General features: G+C 43.8%; 1 protein-coding gene across 9 annotated transcripts in view; it reads left to right on the forward strand.

The window, feature by feature from the left end:
• RREB1 (ras responsive element binding protein 1) overlaps positions 1 to 15,726 on the forward strand; it is a 126,524-nt gene that overhangs the window by 71,162 nt on the left and 39,636 nt on the right. For all 9 annotated transcript variants that reach the window (XM_065830765.2, XM_071804552.1, XM_065830766.2 and 6 more), the window contains 2 exons: positions 13,936 to 14,080; positions 15,242 to 15,381. In XM_065830765.2, coding sequence (XP_065686837.1) covers positions 13,936 to 14,080; positions 15,242 to 15,381 — 285 coding nt within the window. The remainder of the gene's footprint in view (positions 1 to 13,935; positions 14,081 to 15,241; positions 15,382 to 15,726) is intronic.

A 15,726-nucleotide genomic window follows, 5' to 3' on the forward strand; every position in this document is an offset into this window, starting at 1 on the left:
CTTTGGTTGACTTACTCTGTTGCATTCCAGTGGAATGTGCATCAGGCTTCAGGGGGAAGGGTGATGCCTCCACGTGCTCCAAAAGGGTTTCCTTTGTGGGCAGGAGACTTCACCAGCGGCTCCTTTTCCATTTCTGTGACTGAAGATGGTCTGTGCCTGTCACTTTAAAATCACATTTTCCTCCCTGCCAAAGACATGCTCTCCATGCAACTTGAAAATGTTAATAGGATATAAATGCCAGAAGGGAGGCAAGAAATGACCTTCCTGCCAGTTTCCAGTGGGGAGCTATTAAAGGCCCTGCGGCAAGTCTGAAAAGAGCAAATGGGGTAATATATATATTTCAGCCACAGTTTGCCCAGTTTGGTAAATGAAACTGCAGTGTCCGTGGTTGATGTTCACCAGACTCTCCAGATAAGTGCAGTAATGCAAACTAACTGAAATGTTCCATATGAACCCAAAACATAACAGCTATCTACCTTCTTTCTCTTTTTCCCTTCGTTACCCCATACCTAGAAAAATTCTTAATAGTGGCTTTTTATTTACATCCTACTTAGGTAGCTGTAGGCTGTTTATGCACCATCTCAGGAACAGGTCTCAGAGTTCGGGTTTTTTTTTTTTTGGCACATGTGAAACACCACATGCAACAACCACATGCAGAAGTCTTTGAAACTCAAATTGGAAGATCTGGATCACAGAAGCTATGCTTTGAAGCATGCTTACAAAGGGTCCTATCAAAGAAGGTATTTTTTTCTTTTAATTAAGAGGCACTTTCATTCTCAGTCTTACTTTCAGTGCTAGATGATTTTCCCAAACTTCCCCTTTTAATGCGCTGCACAGAGACAAACAGCTGTTTTAGTTATCAGGTTATGGTACTATTCTGATGTTCAAATTAAGACGTCTTTAAACAATGCTTCGTGTGTGTATACGTTACTGAGCTTTTTGAGAAAGGTAGAAAATGCGCAGGCTGGAGGGTAACCTGTGAATTTCAATATTTTAACTGACCCTCTTCACTGGCAAATGAAGAGTGTCAAAGATTATAACGTACTGGCTGGAAGATGAGTGTTGGATCCTGATAAAGGCACAGGGGTTGGGATGTGTATGCTTTACTGATGTCCCCGCTGTCTTTAGCATGGGTCTGTGTTTCATGGGCAGGCATGCGTGCAGGCTGCCTGCGACTTCACACATATCCAGCATGCAGAGCGTCCTCAAGATCTGGCTGAATCCGTCCTCTCTCTGCATTCCACCTGTGGATTGCTCCTGTGTTATTTATGGTATTGGCCTGCTTCCAGCACGTTGTGTGTGCTTTGTAGGGTGCAGGGCAATAACAGTGCCCAGCCTCTAAGTACAAATAGGATCTCTGCAGTCTAGCATGTGCAGTCTGGCGTTTGCTTAAGATGGGAGTTTTTGGAGGCAGAGCATAGCCAAAGGTGATGATGAGTTGTATTTTTTTTCTTCCAGAAGAGGAGAGGAATTGCCTCATTACAACATGGTTTGGTTTCTGGTGGTTTGTAAAGATGACCAAGTGGAAATTGGGTGTTAAACGTTGGGTTAGCTTTGAAAAACTGAACATAGAAGGTCTCGAAGCTAAAAACAAATAGCCAACGAACTCGCCACGCTGAAAATGACTGACACTCCACACATGTGAAAAGGCCCTCTCTTATTGTCTTGCGCAATAGAAGTGTCTCTTTGGTCATCTCTTAAGGAGCTTTTGTTTCAACATAGTAATTGGCAGGTAGTGCTCTTAAATATGAAGAAACAGGCTGTATTACAGGCTTTCAAATCCATTCCTTATACATGGGGGATGATTTAACCACTGTCAGCATGCTAGTGAAAGATAAGCTTCAGCAAATGCAAATGCCCTAATTCTTGAGCAAGGATAACGAACACAAAGGACTAATTTCTTCCTGTAATAATTGATGACTGTAGTTGTAGCAAAACAGTGAGATGTGATAGCTTTTTCACTTTTCTTTGCAACTAAAAAATGTTTCTTACATTTCACTAATACATTTTGTAAATAAGGATGAGGAAAAAGGTGGAATGAAGTTTTTTGGTCTTCTTCTGTCAGCAGATATATCCAGAGTAAATGTTTGGTATTCTGCTGGGATCCCCACATTTTGAAGAAAATTAGGAAGTAAGGAAGGGAAAGAAAGAAAAAATCAGGCTTTTTCAACAGTTATAACAGTAAGAATCTATTTCTCTGTGTCTTTGATGAAAATTAGAAGATGACAGTATTTTATTGGTCCCAGGCAGAAACTATTTCATTCACATAATTCATAAATAGGGTGCTCCAAGGAAGCCCTCCATGGGTATCTTCAGCGGTAAGAGACTCTGAAGGAGCTCTTGTGTGACAGTACCTCTGGGAACCATCAAAGCCGAAAGGAGATGCCATGTATTCAGACATGTTAGATGCTGCTTGTAGCCTTGGACAGTGTCCCCTTTTGGTTATCATTAAAGAACAGCAAAGGAAGTTAACACAAAAACACTAATGCTGAGATCTGATTAGAATCAAGCGAAGCAAGGAAGTGCAGAGTTAAGATTTATACGCAGACCTTAATTAGCTCCATTGTTCTTGAGAACTGAAGTGTACACAATGAGGAACGTTATACTTACATCTCCAGAGCTCTTCAGTACCTAAATGTAAGAGAGACCTCAGTGTGCTTTTCAGTCCTAGATTTTGTGTGTGTTGCCTTTAAATAATAGCTAAGTCTGGTCTTGTGCTTCGTGAGGTTGTGGATTTTTATGTTTTGGTTTTCTGTGTTCAAAATAAAGGGGACACGCTGCCCTCACTAAGTTATAGGTTTCTAGTGCGACTTGTGCCGAGGGGAAGGTGGTCTGACGTAGCAGGGTAATACCGCCCTCCTCATGGGCAATAACATAAATCTCAGTATAACAGAGCGTATTGAGTGTAGCTTAGTGCTGCTTTGTTACCCGTGTCACAGTTCAAAGCCACTTGACAGATTAGACTCTAGTTGCAGAGCACATGGCAGCGCCAGACCTTGGTCTTTCTGCATAAGTACCCTTCCAGGAACATCACCTCCTCTGAAGGTTTAGTATTCTCAGGGATGTTACCTCCCTGTCTCACCTTGAAGAGCTACAAAATAAATACAAACCTTAACTTAGCAAGCACTAGAAAATCCAGGCAATCTTTGCAGGGAGTTGAGGTTCTTTTAGTGCTTTGCTGTAAGCCTGACATTAAAGCAATTCTTGCAGGCATGTTAGCTCTCAAGGTTAACAAGTAACATGTTGTTTTGTTGGCATTTCGGTTGGTGATTTGTCTTCTAGCTTGCACTTTGGTTGGGTGATTCTGTGTAGAAAATGCTGGTGGTGAGAAAGTTTGCTGGGAGAGTTTGTTAAGGTAATCTTTGCTCAGCCTGTTGTGCATGCACGTCAGACATACCTGCATTGCTTGTCTAATGAATGTGTGATCACTCTGTTCCTCCTGTTGTCTGAAAAGGCTCCTGGGCCAAGTACTGACGAGAATGAGGAAAAAGCCTACCTCAAACTGCATTTGTGGTTGCTGTCGTTCCACCTTTAATGTATGTCTTCCAGCTTTACCTCTTCTCCCCCCAGTATCTAACCTGCTCAACCTGTTCTAGTTCAACATGCTGGAACCAGCAAACTGCAGAACGTACCCCCTCTCAGGGTCAGCGGATTTTTTTCCTCTTTCATTTCTCCCCTCTTTTAAAAATAGGCTATTTGTTAGCAGTAGATTATCAGCATTTGGAGAAACTTCTCTAGCTGTAAAGAAAAAAAAAAGTGGCGAGAGGGATCTTGGCATTTGGGCTTAGCAAGGGGCTTTCACTTGGGTTTTTGAGCCATAATGCCCACCTGCATGATGCACACATCTTAGGCAAAGGCATGGTCTATAAAATAGTAGTGCTATTATATTATACAACTGGTAAATAATGCATAATATGCAAATCCTGCTTTCTGTTTCTTGAGGGCATCTATGCTGAGTTCTTCAGGCTGCTCTCTTGGCTGAAGTTTTCTAAACACTCTTAGCAATTTTTTGGTAAATCCTTGGAGTCAGCTTTCTAGTATATGTGGAAAGATGTCTTAAAAGAGAGGAGGTGTACAGCTTCTGTGTGGCTCATTTTTGGCATCAAGCTACCTGAATGTGTCATCTTTCTTGATAGTTTCACACTGAGAGTAAAGAGCATAAAGCAATCCGTATTGCTCATGGACCGCACTGAAATTAATTTCACTTGAGGACGAAAGTTCCCAGACTCCTGTAAAGCAGCACAAATCATGCAGGAACTCCTGTTTCCAGCTACTACACTTGACTAAACAGACACGTAACAAGACATGAAACCTTTTCCTAGTGCTTCTTTGCTCGGCGGAGGAATGCTCTGAGATCACCGCTGCTGAGGAAGGAGGACCACATGTTCAGGAACAGGAGAGGAAATGGGCTGAGCACGTGAAACCTCTTTTGCTAGGATGCTATCCTCCGCACTGGAAAAGTTTGCACAAGTTGTGTGTGCGCGGTGATAACCTCTTACTTCCTTGCCCCTCCAGTTACATGGTGACTGCTGATATCGGGGTGATGCGGAGACCCTGCTTTAGCAAAGATGTGCTTCTCTTATCTGGTGCAGCTTCCTTGCTTGCGTGTGTGTGTGCTGGGGGGGAGGCATTCGGCTCCATCTGCATGGCGTCCCCAGCGTTGCTGTGACCATCTATTTTTTCCTCCTTGAGCTGTGTGACGCAGCAAGTTGTTCTGTGCTGTGTGCCATCAGGATTGCTCAACAGTGGAGTGAGAGAGGGAGGCAACTGCATGCGGGCTTTGCCTGCTTCTGAGAAGTGGCCAGGGCTTATGTTTGCTTGGTTGGTGAAGGAGTGCGGTTTTGGAGGGGAGGCAGGAGGTATCTGGGACTTATTCAACTGTGTTTGGTCTTAAGGATGAAACTTTTCCCCTTTCTGACATCCTTTCTCTATTTTTTTCTTTCCTCTCTCTTTCTCTTCTTCTTTTTTTTTTTTTCTGATGCTAAAATTTAAAACTGCTCTAATTGTCCTTACTGTTTTCTTTAAATATGAAGTTTCCTAAAAAATGAACAGTGAAGTAATTGACTAAGGTTATATGCCATGATAACTAAAGGACTTGCCTGAAAAACACAAATTTCCAGAAAGATGAAAGAAAACAGCAATTCAGGATATCTCACGCTAGGTTTTTAGTACATTTAAAAAAACCTTTATTCCTGCTTAATTGTATTGTTTTTAATAAACTTTTGTCTCCAAACTGAAGGACCCTCACGGGCCTCAGAGGGATTTTTTTTTTAGTACTGTCCCTTATGAAAGGGTTTCTTACGGCTTGGAAGTCTCCTTGCAGTATTTGGCATTGTTAATTTAGGTCTGCTCTGAATTTAATGCAGACTGTAGGCACGCAGTTTGGTGAAGTGATACTGGGACACTCACACTGCATTTTCCTCCTCTTTTGCCCTCCCTTATGCAACGGTTGATGTGAACTGCAAATGAAAGCTTTTTTTTTGCTGTCCTTTGGGAAGCTTTGCTTTGAATCACTTCCCTGTCACAGCATCATCAGGCAAATATTTGTCTCCTTTTTTTCCTTTGAGATGTCCTGACAACACTACTGGTAGGGAACAGGAGTAACTTTGAGCCAAGCTGGGAATGCAGTTGTATCAATCTCAGCCTGTTTGAACTTGCTGATTCTCTGTAGCAAGTAGTTGCTTAAATATCTGTGAATACAGCACAATTATTCAGAAATGGTACCCTCCTCCCCTTTGGATTTGTAGATCAGTATCTTTCCTCTCACTCGTGCTTACGTCTTGCCTTTATTCACAGCAAAGCAAAATTTTATTCTAGGTTAAAAATACAACATGCTTTGTGTGCATGTGTGTGTATCGTATATCCTTAGGTATCATGTATTGGCAGCTGCATGGCACTGGTGAACTTTGCAGACTGTCCTGGTAGCGCTGGAAAGGGATTTCTAATCTGTCATTTGAACATAATCACAGGAGGCTTTTGCAGCCTTAGCGCACCCAGCTAGTCTTGGTGGATCTAAATAATAATGCTCATGTCATCCTAATGATGCCGTCTGCCACCCCGCTGTAAGGCTATTTTTGCTTTGCTGGGAGAACCTCATTGCACAGGGAGACAGACAGCATGGCAGCCCGCGCCAGACTTGGGGGGATGCTTACGGCACGTCTGTGTGGCAGCGATTCCTGGGGGGATGCCGAGGGGGCTGCAGCACCCATGTGCTGCCGCACACCGCTGTGCCAGGAGCCTCACCGGGGCCGCCTTAGCCCTGAAAGACTCAGAGCTAATGAGGATAACAAGCCACGCCACTGTGCCGGCAAGATTGCAGCGCTTGGGTGCCGAGGGGAGCACTGGCTGGGGATCTCCTGCTGAGTTTGGCTAAAATGAGTCAGCCCTTCCCAATCTGAGCCTTCCCCGGACCTGTTCGCCCCACCCTGCTCCTTCTCTGGATGCGTTGCAATGGCTTTCTTACCCACATAGCCGTGGAGGTGTCTTGCTGTTCGACTTCTCTTTGTTTATCCCACGCTAGCGTTCAGCGCTGGTTACCACTAGAATATTTGGTGGTACTTGAAATTTGTTTTGAGATTGCTCCACAGTTGTAAGAGGGTGTTCCCCAAATGTTTTGGGTTTTGGTATTCCAATGGTTTTGGTATTCCAGTGTCTCTTAACTTGATGTGAAGCATGCATCTGTGTCTGAGGGCTTTTGGGGTCATTTTGGGTTTTTTTGGGGATACAGATAGCAAACAAGCCAAGAAGAGAAGACAAACAAATTCATCCACATACAGATGGTGTCTGATTTACAAAATTACCTGCATCTTTCTGATTCCTGTGACTACAACTGGCAAGGGCTGAGTGGATTTGTCTCTTAAGTGGGTGATGTTGGTAATTAGCACTGGAAATACATTGTCAATACAGATTCTCTACATGCTTTAACGAACAAACAACTGACTAAACTCTTTAATCCAAGCGTATAATGTTACTGCACTTTTGAGGTAAGTTCCAGTCATATTCATGAGACTTTTAAGGAGAGGGTTAGCAGCAGTATATTAAGTGATTGCTTCTAAAAATGCTGCTGCTTCACTTTCTTTTTGTTTAGGATTTGCTTCCCATGCCAAATGGCAGAAGCTTAGAAGAGGACTTCCCTGTGTTTTCCTCCATTTCTAGACAATTTGGGCTCAAGTAACATTTGTTCAGCAGAATGAAACTAAAACAGTGACAAAACCAATGTGACACAAAAATCTCTGAAAAGAGATTTTACCAGTTAAGTTTTGAATGCTGTCTTCTCTTGCTCTGTGAGCCATTTTTCGTTCCATGAGGCCTGAAGAACATCATGGTCCAAATTTCAGCCTGTCTAGGATGCATCCTGCAGTCTTGTTCGTTCTGATATGGTGACACAGAGTTGAAGCTTAGACAAAGGAGGCTGTTGGGTTTTTTTAAACAGAGATGTTTGGTGATGTTCTGAATTATAGATACGCTTTGTCTTTTCTGTATATTGTAGGGGGTTTGATTCTTTGGAGATTGTTTACTGTTATTTGAAGGCAGAAATGTAAGTGAAAGATCTCAGGGAAGAAAAGAGTGGAAGAGGTAAATCAGTTTTATCAGCTAAGTTGTACTTAGGGATCCAACTGAGTCAGTTGTTCCCAGACTAGCTTGATGGACCTGAGTAACTCTTTATGTTGGAGAAAAAAAAAGGTATATTTTAAAGAAGGCGAAGGATGGAAAGTGCTGATTTTATTCTTAGTCTCTGAATTGTTGGATGTGTGGCTCCCTTGTCTTTAGACAAGCATCAGATGCATGAGCATCATCCCCTTGATTTTGAGATCATACTGCTCAGAAATCATGAGGGAGATGAGGAAGAGCCCTGTGCAGTACAGTAGAGTATAGGGTACATCTAGTGGTAAAGTGGAGAAACTTAGGATAATATGTGGGATATGAAGCCAGAACCTGAACTTGATACTGTCAGATGATCTCTCTGGACTGATAATGCCCGGATTCATTGGCCTCCCAACCGCGTTTCCACAGGCGTGGAGATGTGAGGGAGGAGGAGGGTGTTTATACACGCACTGGATCCTGTGCTCAAGAATTAATCTTGATTTAGATGCTGGGACTTTCCCAAGCAGGCCTCAGTGAAATTGCTTGCTGCTCCCCCTCTGGACATGCTGCTCCTTCTAATCAGACCTACCTGGCATAAACCTCTCTTGACTGAAAGCCAGCACTGCTTGTGCTGCCATCGTTACAAGGGAGAGGTTTAACCCTGGACCCTGCTCAGAGACTGCAGATACACCCTTTTGCTCCACACCTTCCTTTTGCCTGGGTGTCCAAGCCAGGCAGGCCCTTTCTCTTAGGTATGTGGAGCATGTCAGCAGCCACGGAAACCCAGGGTGCAGTTACAGTGTGGATTTTCTCCCCAGAGCTGGAAATGAGGGATTCCCACGCACACTGAGGGATGCTTCCTTTCCAAGAGCCCAAGAGTGGCACTGATCAGGTTATTTGCATGCAAAGCAGGAGCTCCTGGTTTTATTCCTAATTCAGTGGGACCCAGAGCAGCTGCATCTTGCAGTTGCCTCTCTCAGGATGCTATGACTCCTCATTCTAGCCTTGAGCCAGCCAGTCAAAACCTGCCCACGTTCTGGTTTTGGCATTGAAGCTGTAGGCTGCCCTGTTTCGAGACCTCCAGAAAGCTTATATGATCAACATGCAAATCCTCTCGGCATTAAGAAAATACAGCAGCCCTTTTTGGATATGCGGTAAAGACTGGGATGTGACCAGCAGGAGCTGCATTTCACTTCAGTAGGACACGTGCTTTTTTTTTTTTCCCCCTCTCCTATGAGTCACCTCCCTTAGGCACTGATCCAGCACCATCCATGGGGAGAAAAAGGAGTAAGGCACTTGAGTTCTGCAGTTGTTTATTGTTACAAAAGTCTCAATCCTTCAATGGAAAGTACCAGAGTATTCACTAGCTACTGTTCTGGTGGAATATTCACCCTTCTGAAATCACTCTCTGCATTACACTGTGGGACTGAAAACTTTTTCTGCCTGTTTTAAAGAAAGAAAAAAAAATAAGGCAAGAAGCTGGGGATATTCTCGTGCACTACCATCTTAGTCATCCTGTTCACGTGACGGTTAGAGGGAGAGGAAAGTTATGGCAGAAGAGGGGAAGTGGAAGGTGGTTCTCATGGGGAGGATGGAATGAAAGGCAGTCAGGCACTTGAGAAATGTGATTTTGTTGAGAGGGCTGACTGGCACACGGTTGTAGCACAGTTGGATCCTCTTGGCTCACCTATGAAATTCCTTGTGTGAGGAGGAGGGAAGAGATTACGAGGGGAGCATTTTCACGCACAGCTGTGCCGCAAAAAGCCTACTGTGTAGCAAGTTTTCTGCATTTTTTGCATAGCAGTTCTTAAACACTGAGAGTTTAGTTCAGAGGTGGATCAGACCTTGTTTGGAAAAGACTTAATTTCCTCTTTCCATTTCAGGATTATTCTTTGCAAATTCTTCTGGCTTTCTGTCTGGTCTTGTTTTAAATGGAGTTCCACCACTTTCTCTGAGAGGTTAATCAAGGCTAGCTACCACTTAGTGCAAGGGAGTCCTCCCTAGTATTAAGCTCAAATTTTTATCTCCTTCCTTACATCCTGTGTATTGCGGTTGCATTTTAGTGTTCCACCCTCAGTACTGTCCAAGTGTACGTGTACTTGCATGCGTGCTGGGGAGACTAATAACCACCACATGAAGTGCAGGTTTCAGGGTTCTGTACCTTCCCCAGCTTGTCTGCTGTTCTTGGGTTGCTCCGTAGGATGGCTTAGAGCCACAATTCATTGATTTAAATCAGGAAAAAAAGCCAAGTTTCATCTGCTGTGGCTGTGGCTCTCTTCTGAGCTGCAGCAGGGGACACTTAAGAGATGCTGGCACATGTTACTGTAACCTGTGTCTGTGGCTGAATATAAGCAATTCTGTGCATGTGCTTATGCCCTTCTTTATTTGCACTACATTCTCACTTAAAGTGTTGAGTGTATATCTTTATTTTTTGGAACTGATGAATGTCATATCATTTTCCTTCATTGTAGGATGCTGAAAGCCAGGCTGACTTATGAGCCTGGCTGTCGTATTCAAAGCATGCCAGTGTTGTCAGGCCAAAATACGTTGTTATAGTCACAACGGGAAAATAACTTCCAAGCACAGCTTTGTTCCTGTTCTCCTTGTATCTTGGCAGGCTAAATGGTGAGATCGAGCATTTTCAGCATTACATGTAAGATCTAATCAAGGCAAATTCTTCTAAAGGAGGATAAGACACAAATATTCACCCCCTCCCCCTGTTAATTGTAGTTAGGAAACTTTTAAAGTGAAATAAGCCTTGGTGAAGGGAGTGTTTAAAAGAAAGGTTGTGGATGTGGATGTGACTTGGCATCTGCTGCAGTTCAGCGAAGCTGGGTGATAAATGTTTTCTCCAGGCAGAATGACATCCATGTTGCAGAGTAAAAGAGAGAGATGAAGATTATATCAATTCTTTGTACTGTTCGGCTTTATCTTGGCGCTTATCTTGGGCTGTAGCTCTAGTAATCTTTTTCCTCTCCACCCTTGACTTGAGGTAGTGAAACTTGCTTAACCTGCCAAAGGAACAAACCTGCTGGCTGTAACGTGGACAGGTTGTGACTCTCTTTGAGAACTCTGGAACCTGCTGCTTTGGTTTTGGATTTTCCTTTTTTCCTTAATGATTGCACACAGAGAGCTATCGCAGCGACTGTGATATTTGACCTACACAGTAAAAGTCAAAGGTGCAAGTCAGGGTGTCTTCCTGTTTATAGCTCAATAGCTCAGGCTGCTTCCTTTCAAATATGCAAAACTAAAACACAAGGGATTCCCACATTCCTTGCTGTGGGTACGGATTTTGCCCTCACTTTTAGGGCATGGCAAAAGGGCGTGTGTTGCGGGAAGGAGAACTGCAAGCTGAGGGCAGCTGATGGCTTTGACATCAGCCATAGCAAAACCCTATTGCTGCGATGCTGCGCCCGCGCCAGCAAGCGCTGCCTTATTAGCACACGTTCTATTGCAAACGTGGCTGGGCTGCTCCAGGGACTTGCAGGAGCTGGTGTGTTTGCGTGCGTTGGGTCACGCCAGGCAGAGGTGACACGTTAGACCGACACTAACTGGAGATCTCAACAGTTTCTCCAGTTGGTACGCGGTGAATGTGCCATCGCAGCCCTCTCAGGTAGGAGCAGCTCCGTCAAAACAGGCAGAGTTCAACAGGTGGACAAACATCAGGAGGAAAGAACTCGGCCTCAAGGAAGCTGTTCTGTGTGGGTAGCTGCTAAACAGGAGTTCTGCATGCTTGTTACTGACAAAAAGGAGACCTTAAAAGAAAGTAGTAACAAAAAGTCCCACGCTTAATGCATAGCTGTTTTTTTTGTCATTCGTTTGTTTTCAGAGTGAATGTGATTTAGATTGACTGCTTTTGCTCTCCAGCTCTCAAAAAAGTAACTGGCCAAGTAATACTAGCTGTGTATCAGCCAAGCTGCCAGAAGGTTAAGCAAGCAGGCCATGTGTGTGTGCCTGGGGTGAGGGGACAGAGAGGCACATGCAAAAGCCTGTGTCTTGGCTTTCAAAAGCTCATGGAAACTGGAAAGCAGTCTTTATCAAAAGGAAAAAAAAAAAAGACCAACAAACCACCTTCCAAGTTTTGCTTTGCCTGTGCAATTGAATACTACATTTTGTTGTTCCCAGATGCTTTTTTAGTTTTATCTTCAACCACTTGTGGACAGAAACTCTTTGAACAAATAACTGGTTTCTTCTCCCTTATTCTTGCATGCATACAGACAACTGCTCCTCACACTGTTGATTTATCACCCCTAGGATGCTCGGGGATTGACGTAGCTAGCACGACACATTAAATAAGTGCCATAAGCAGAAAAGAGAAAAAGACCAGAAAGAGAATAAAGACAATGAGGCAGTACAATAATTGTACATGCCTTCCCTGCAGATTTTGTGAGACCAGCTAGCACTGGATTAATGCGGATAAGTCAGTTATTATAGCTTTGATGCCTATTGCAGCGGGGCTAGCAGAGGGCCAAGACAGGTGAGTGCTCTGCGCTCCAAAGGCTGTGTCAGTGCTCCAGCTTATCCCTGTGTCCCTTTGAACCTGGAGAGAACCAAACCCTTGGAGCTTCAGCCTTCTTCCTGCTTCCAGTTGGGCAATTGGCAAAGGAAAAGGTCAGACAAATTCGGCAGCAGTTCCGTGGTGCTGTACCCAACCTGCTGAGCACATCTGCACACAGATACTCTCTCCTCCTTGAACCTCCCACAGTGTGACTGACAGGTGTCACTGGTGTCCATCCACCATTTGTGTGACTAGTAAAGGTTACTTGGGGGCTGGGAAAACCACGTTTTTCCCCATGTTGACATGGTCCTCTGAGCAATTCCAGCCTTGCTGGGCATTGGAAGCAGGCAGTAGCTAAACAGACATTTTAATCTTGCATCGGTTTTGGTACATGTGGTGCTTTTGGCTTGAGGCTGTTCCCGCATAACACCCTCAGGAGCCCGGCTGTAGTTTGAGACAGTAATTTAGATGCCTTTTTTTTTTTTTTTAAAGTTTCAGAGAATGTGAAAGGAAACATTTAAAAAGACATTGTGTCAGGAGGCAGTGGAGTCTGCTCATGGATCAGTTTGGTCCAGTGTGTTATCTTGAAGCATCATGCCCTTGGCATCCACAGCTAAAATGGATTTTATGTCACAACACGCAAACAGTTATGAGGACATACAACACTTGTCTAGGTTACAACATTCTCTCATGTTTGAACATGATAGCGTGCAGTCAAGCTAAATGGCACAGTCCTGAACCGAGTTGCGGGTGTGACTTCTGAAGGATGTGCCCAAATGCCATTAACATTGTCTCCCTTCTGTTGCTTCGAAGTCGGTCGTGGACAAAGGGCAACTCTCTCCTGCATTCACGTTTGTACCTATTAGAAGCAAAAACTTCCATAGCATGTAGGAGCCTCTTTTTGATTTGTTTTTTTCCCAAAATCGCTATAAATTTGAATTGAGGCTAAAGGCCCTACTTTTCTTTTTTTTTTTAAAGTTACTAATTGAGCTTTTAGTACTCAGAAAAACAAGCATGAGAGCAATGCCTCTGAACTACACCACAGTGTCTTCCTCAGGATGCAAATACGGAAAACTGAGAGGCAAGCAGGTCAGGTATACAGGTTTTCATAAGACTGCTTCCTGAGCCATTTTGTCCCTCTCCTCTTTCCACTGTCTTTGTGATGAGAAACAAGTGTTTTCCTGGGGAAGCAGGTTTGTGAACATGCTTTGGCAATAGGCAGTTTTGCAGGCCAAACCTGCTGCAGCTGAACAGAGTGACCAGATATATCCTGACTTCAAAGCTGCAGTTGAAATTCAATATTGGGGTGCACCATTGTGTCACAAATGAGAAAGAAACAAATGTGTTTGAGAAGTGTTGTTCGGATGTTGGCATATACCAATCCATTTGGGGTACTGTGTGAAACTATCCAAGGAGAGCCAGCTGAAGATTTTTTCACTGAGAGAAATGGATGCTGAGCCATGGGGTTTTACTTACTAGGGCGCCACAAGACTGGGAGGCCGGGCCTGTAGATGACTGTGCAGGATTAGGCAGAAGCAGGACCTCTTGGGCGATGAGGGACAGGCACGATGGTCGTGGGGCCAGGCAGTAGTGGGGCAAGTGCTGTGCTGTGGGTCGGGGCATGAGGGGGGGCTGCTGGGCCCCCTGTCATGGCCCTGCCTGGTCCCAGGCGCTGCAAAGAGCCTGTGCTGGACCATGCCCCAGCTGCCTTTCAGAAGCACAGTCCAGTTTATGGGATCTCTGCTGGTATCCTTTAAAGGCAAACCTTAAAAGTAATATCAGCATTAAAATGTACGCAGACTTTCCACCCCGATTTTCCCGCTGACAATGTCTTCTTCCCCCCTCCTGCTCAGGCACATGAAGATTCATGAGAAGGATCCGAACAGCACCGCGAGCACAACTCCCCCGTCGCCACTGAAGCGCAGGCGATTATCTTCGAAACGGAAGTTTAGTCATGATGCCGAGATGGACAGAGAGGAGAGGACACCTGCAAAAAAGGTTCTACATGGGGCATGAAGCAAAAGTCTTTCCTGGCTGCTCCTAAACTGTCACCTGTTACGTTCATGCAGTCTGCACCGAAATGTGGTCTTGTTATGGCCCTAAATATATCTTAAGATGCCATGCTTTTCCTGTGTAGCCAACACTGTTGTCTGAGATTTAAAATCGATTTCTGATTTCAGAGATTGAAATAATTTTTCTTTAATTCTTTATTGTTTAATTTTATTTATTTACATATGATTTATATTAGATATTTGATGTTGGATGACGAGGATGAATTATTATTTTGCTACTGCAGCTTTTCCCCCACTTTGTTTTTTTTTTTCCTCCCGTTTACTTGATAGTAGTCTTACAGGATAGTGATTTGAACTTTTTACAAAACAGTGTTTACAAAAGCAGTGACACTTTAAATCTGATTTTGTCTTGATCTGGAGGAAAAAAATATCTGTAGCACATTTCCCTGTCACAGTAGCATAACCTTGTATTATTGGAGTTGCAAGAGCAATGAGGAAGTATTTATTTGAATGCTAGACATTTCCATTAGGGTTTTGTTTATGAAATATTTTAGTGCATTTCTGTCATTTCTATAAAATGTGTGGTGGCTGCCAAACTTAACCCTTTCCACTTACTATCTGTAAATGGCAAGCTAGTAGCAGTTCCATTTAGCTCAGTATCCGTTGTTTCTGTGCATGCTTTTCTCTCTGTAATCAGAAGAGGGCTATAGAAAACATGCAGAAGTTCATTGCTTTTCCCTGGGCCACTTGAGTTAGGAGCTGGCAGTATCTCAATGGCATAAATAATTGAGGCCGACAGCTCGCCTGGTTTTCTGAAGGGGGAGGAATGCTAGTTCAGTGGTATATAAACATATGGGTTTGTAAGTTGTTCAGTTGCAGTTTCTCATTAGAACGGACGTATCCGTGACTGAGCCGCACACTTTGTCTCCTGCTGAGCCTCCTTTTTCATCTTGCATGTTCTCACACATGCGCAGAGGCTGTGTTGTTCACCCTCTATTGCCAAAATGAGTCATTTCTGGTCACCTGCAGCAAAGTTACGGATGAAGCCCACTCCTTCATTTTTAAGAGAAGGACTTCAATTTGATTGCATGTGTGGTTTGTTGCTTACAGTTCGGTCTAGTGAGGTTTTTTTCCTCTTTCTCTGAAGGTTGTCGAGGATGGTCACTCCGGTGAAGGGGATAAGAAGGCTGACGATGAAGTTTATCATTGTCCAGTGTGTTTCAAAGATTTTTTTTGCAAGTATGGGCTGGAGTCCCACATGGAGACACATCCAGATAATTCACTGAGGTAAGAAATAGTCCTGAGAGTGTTTCTAGTCATCACATGGCCGACGGGAGCCTGCTGGGGAGGAATAGGAGCCATTCAGTCCTCTGCACTGTTAACTTCTCTCCTTTGTGATTTTGAATAGGTTTTTAAATGTTTCTGCCTGATCTTATGTCACCAGGGTGCTGTAGGCATTAATTTTATTATTTTTTTGCAAATACAGGAAATCCTGCCAGTTAATAGATGAGAATGTTTTAGAAGAAATCAAGGCACCCTGTCCTCCCCTCCAAAGCCCATCACTATTGTTACATCAAACTGTAAAATGTCAACAACGCAAAATTTTAACAAGTTAAACTAAAGACGCTTAAA

Source organism: Patagioenas fasciata, chromosome 2 (assembly GCF_037038585.1).
Source record: "Patagioenas fasciata isolate bPatFas1 chromosome 2, bPatFas1.hap1, whole genome shotgun sequence".
NCBI lineage: Eukaryota > Metazoa > Chordata > Aves > Columbiformes > Columbidae > Patagioenas > Patagioenas fasciata.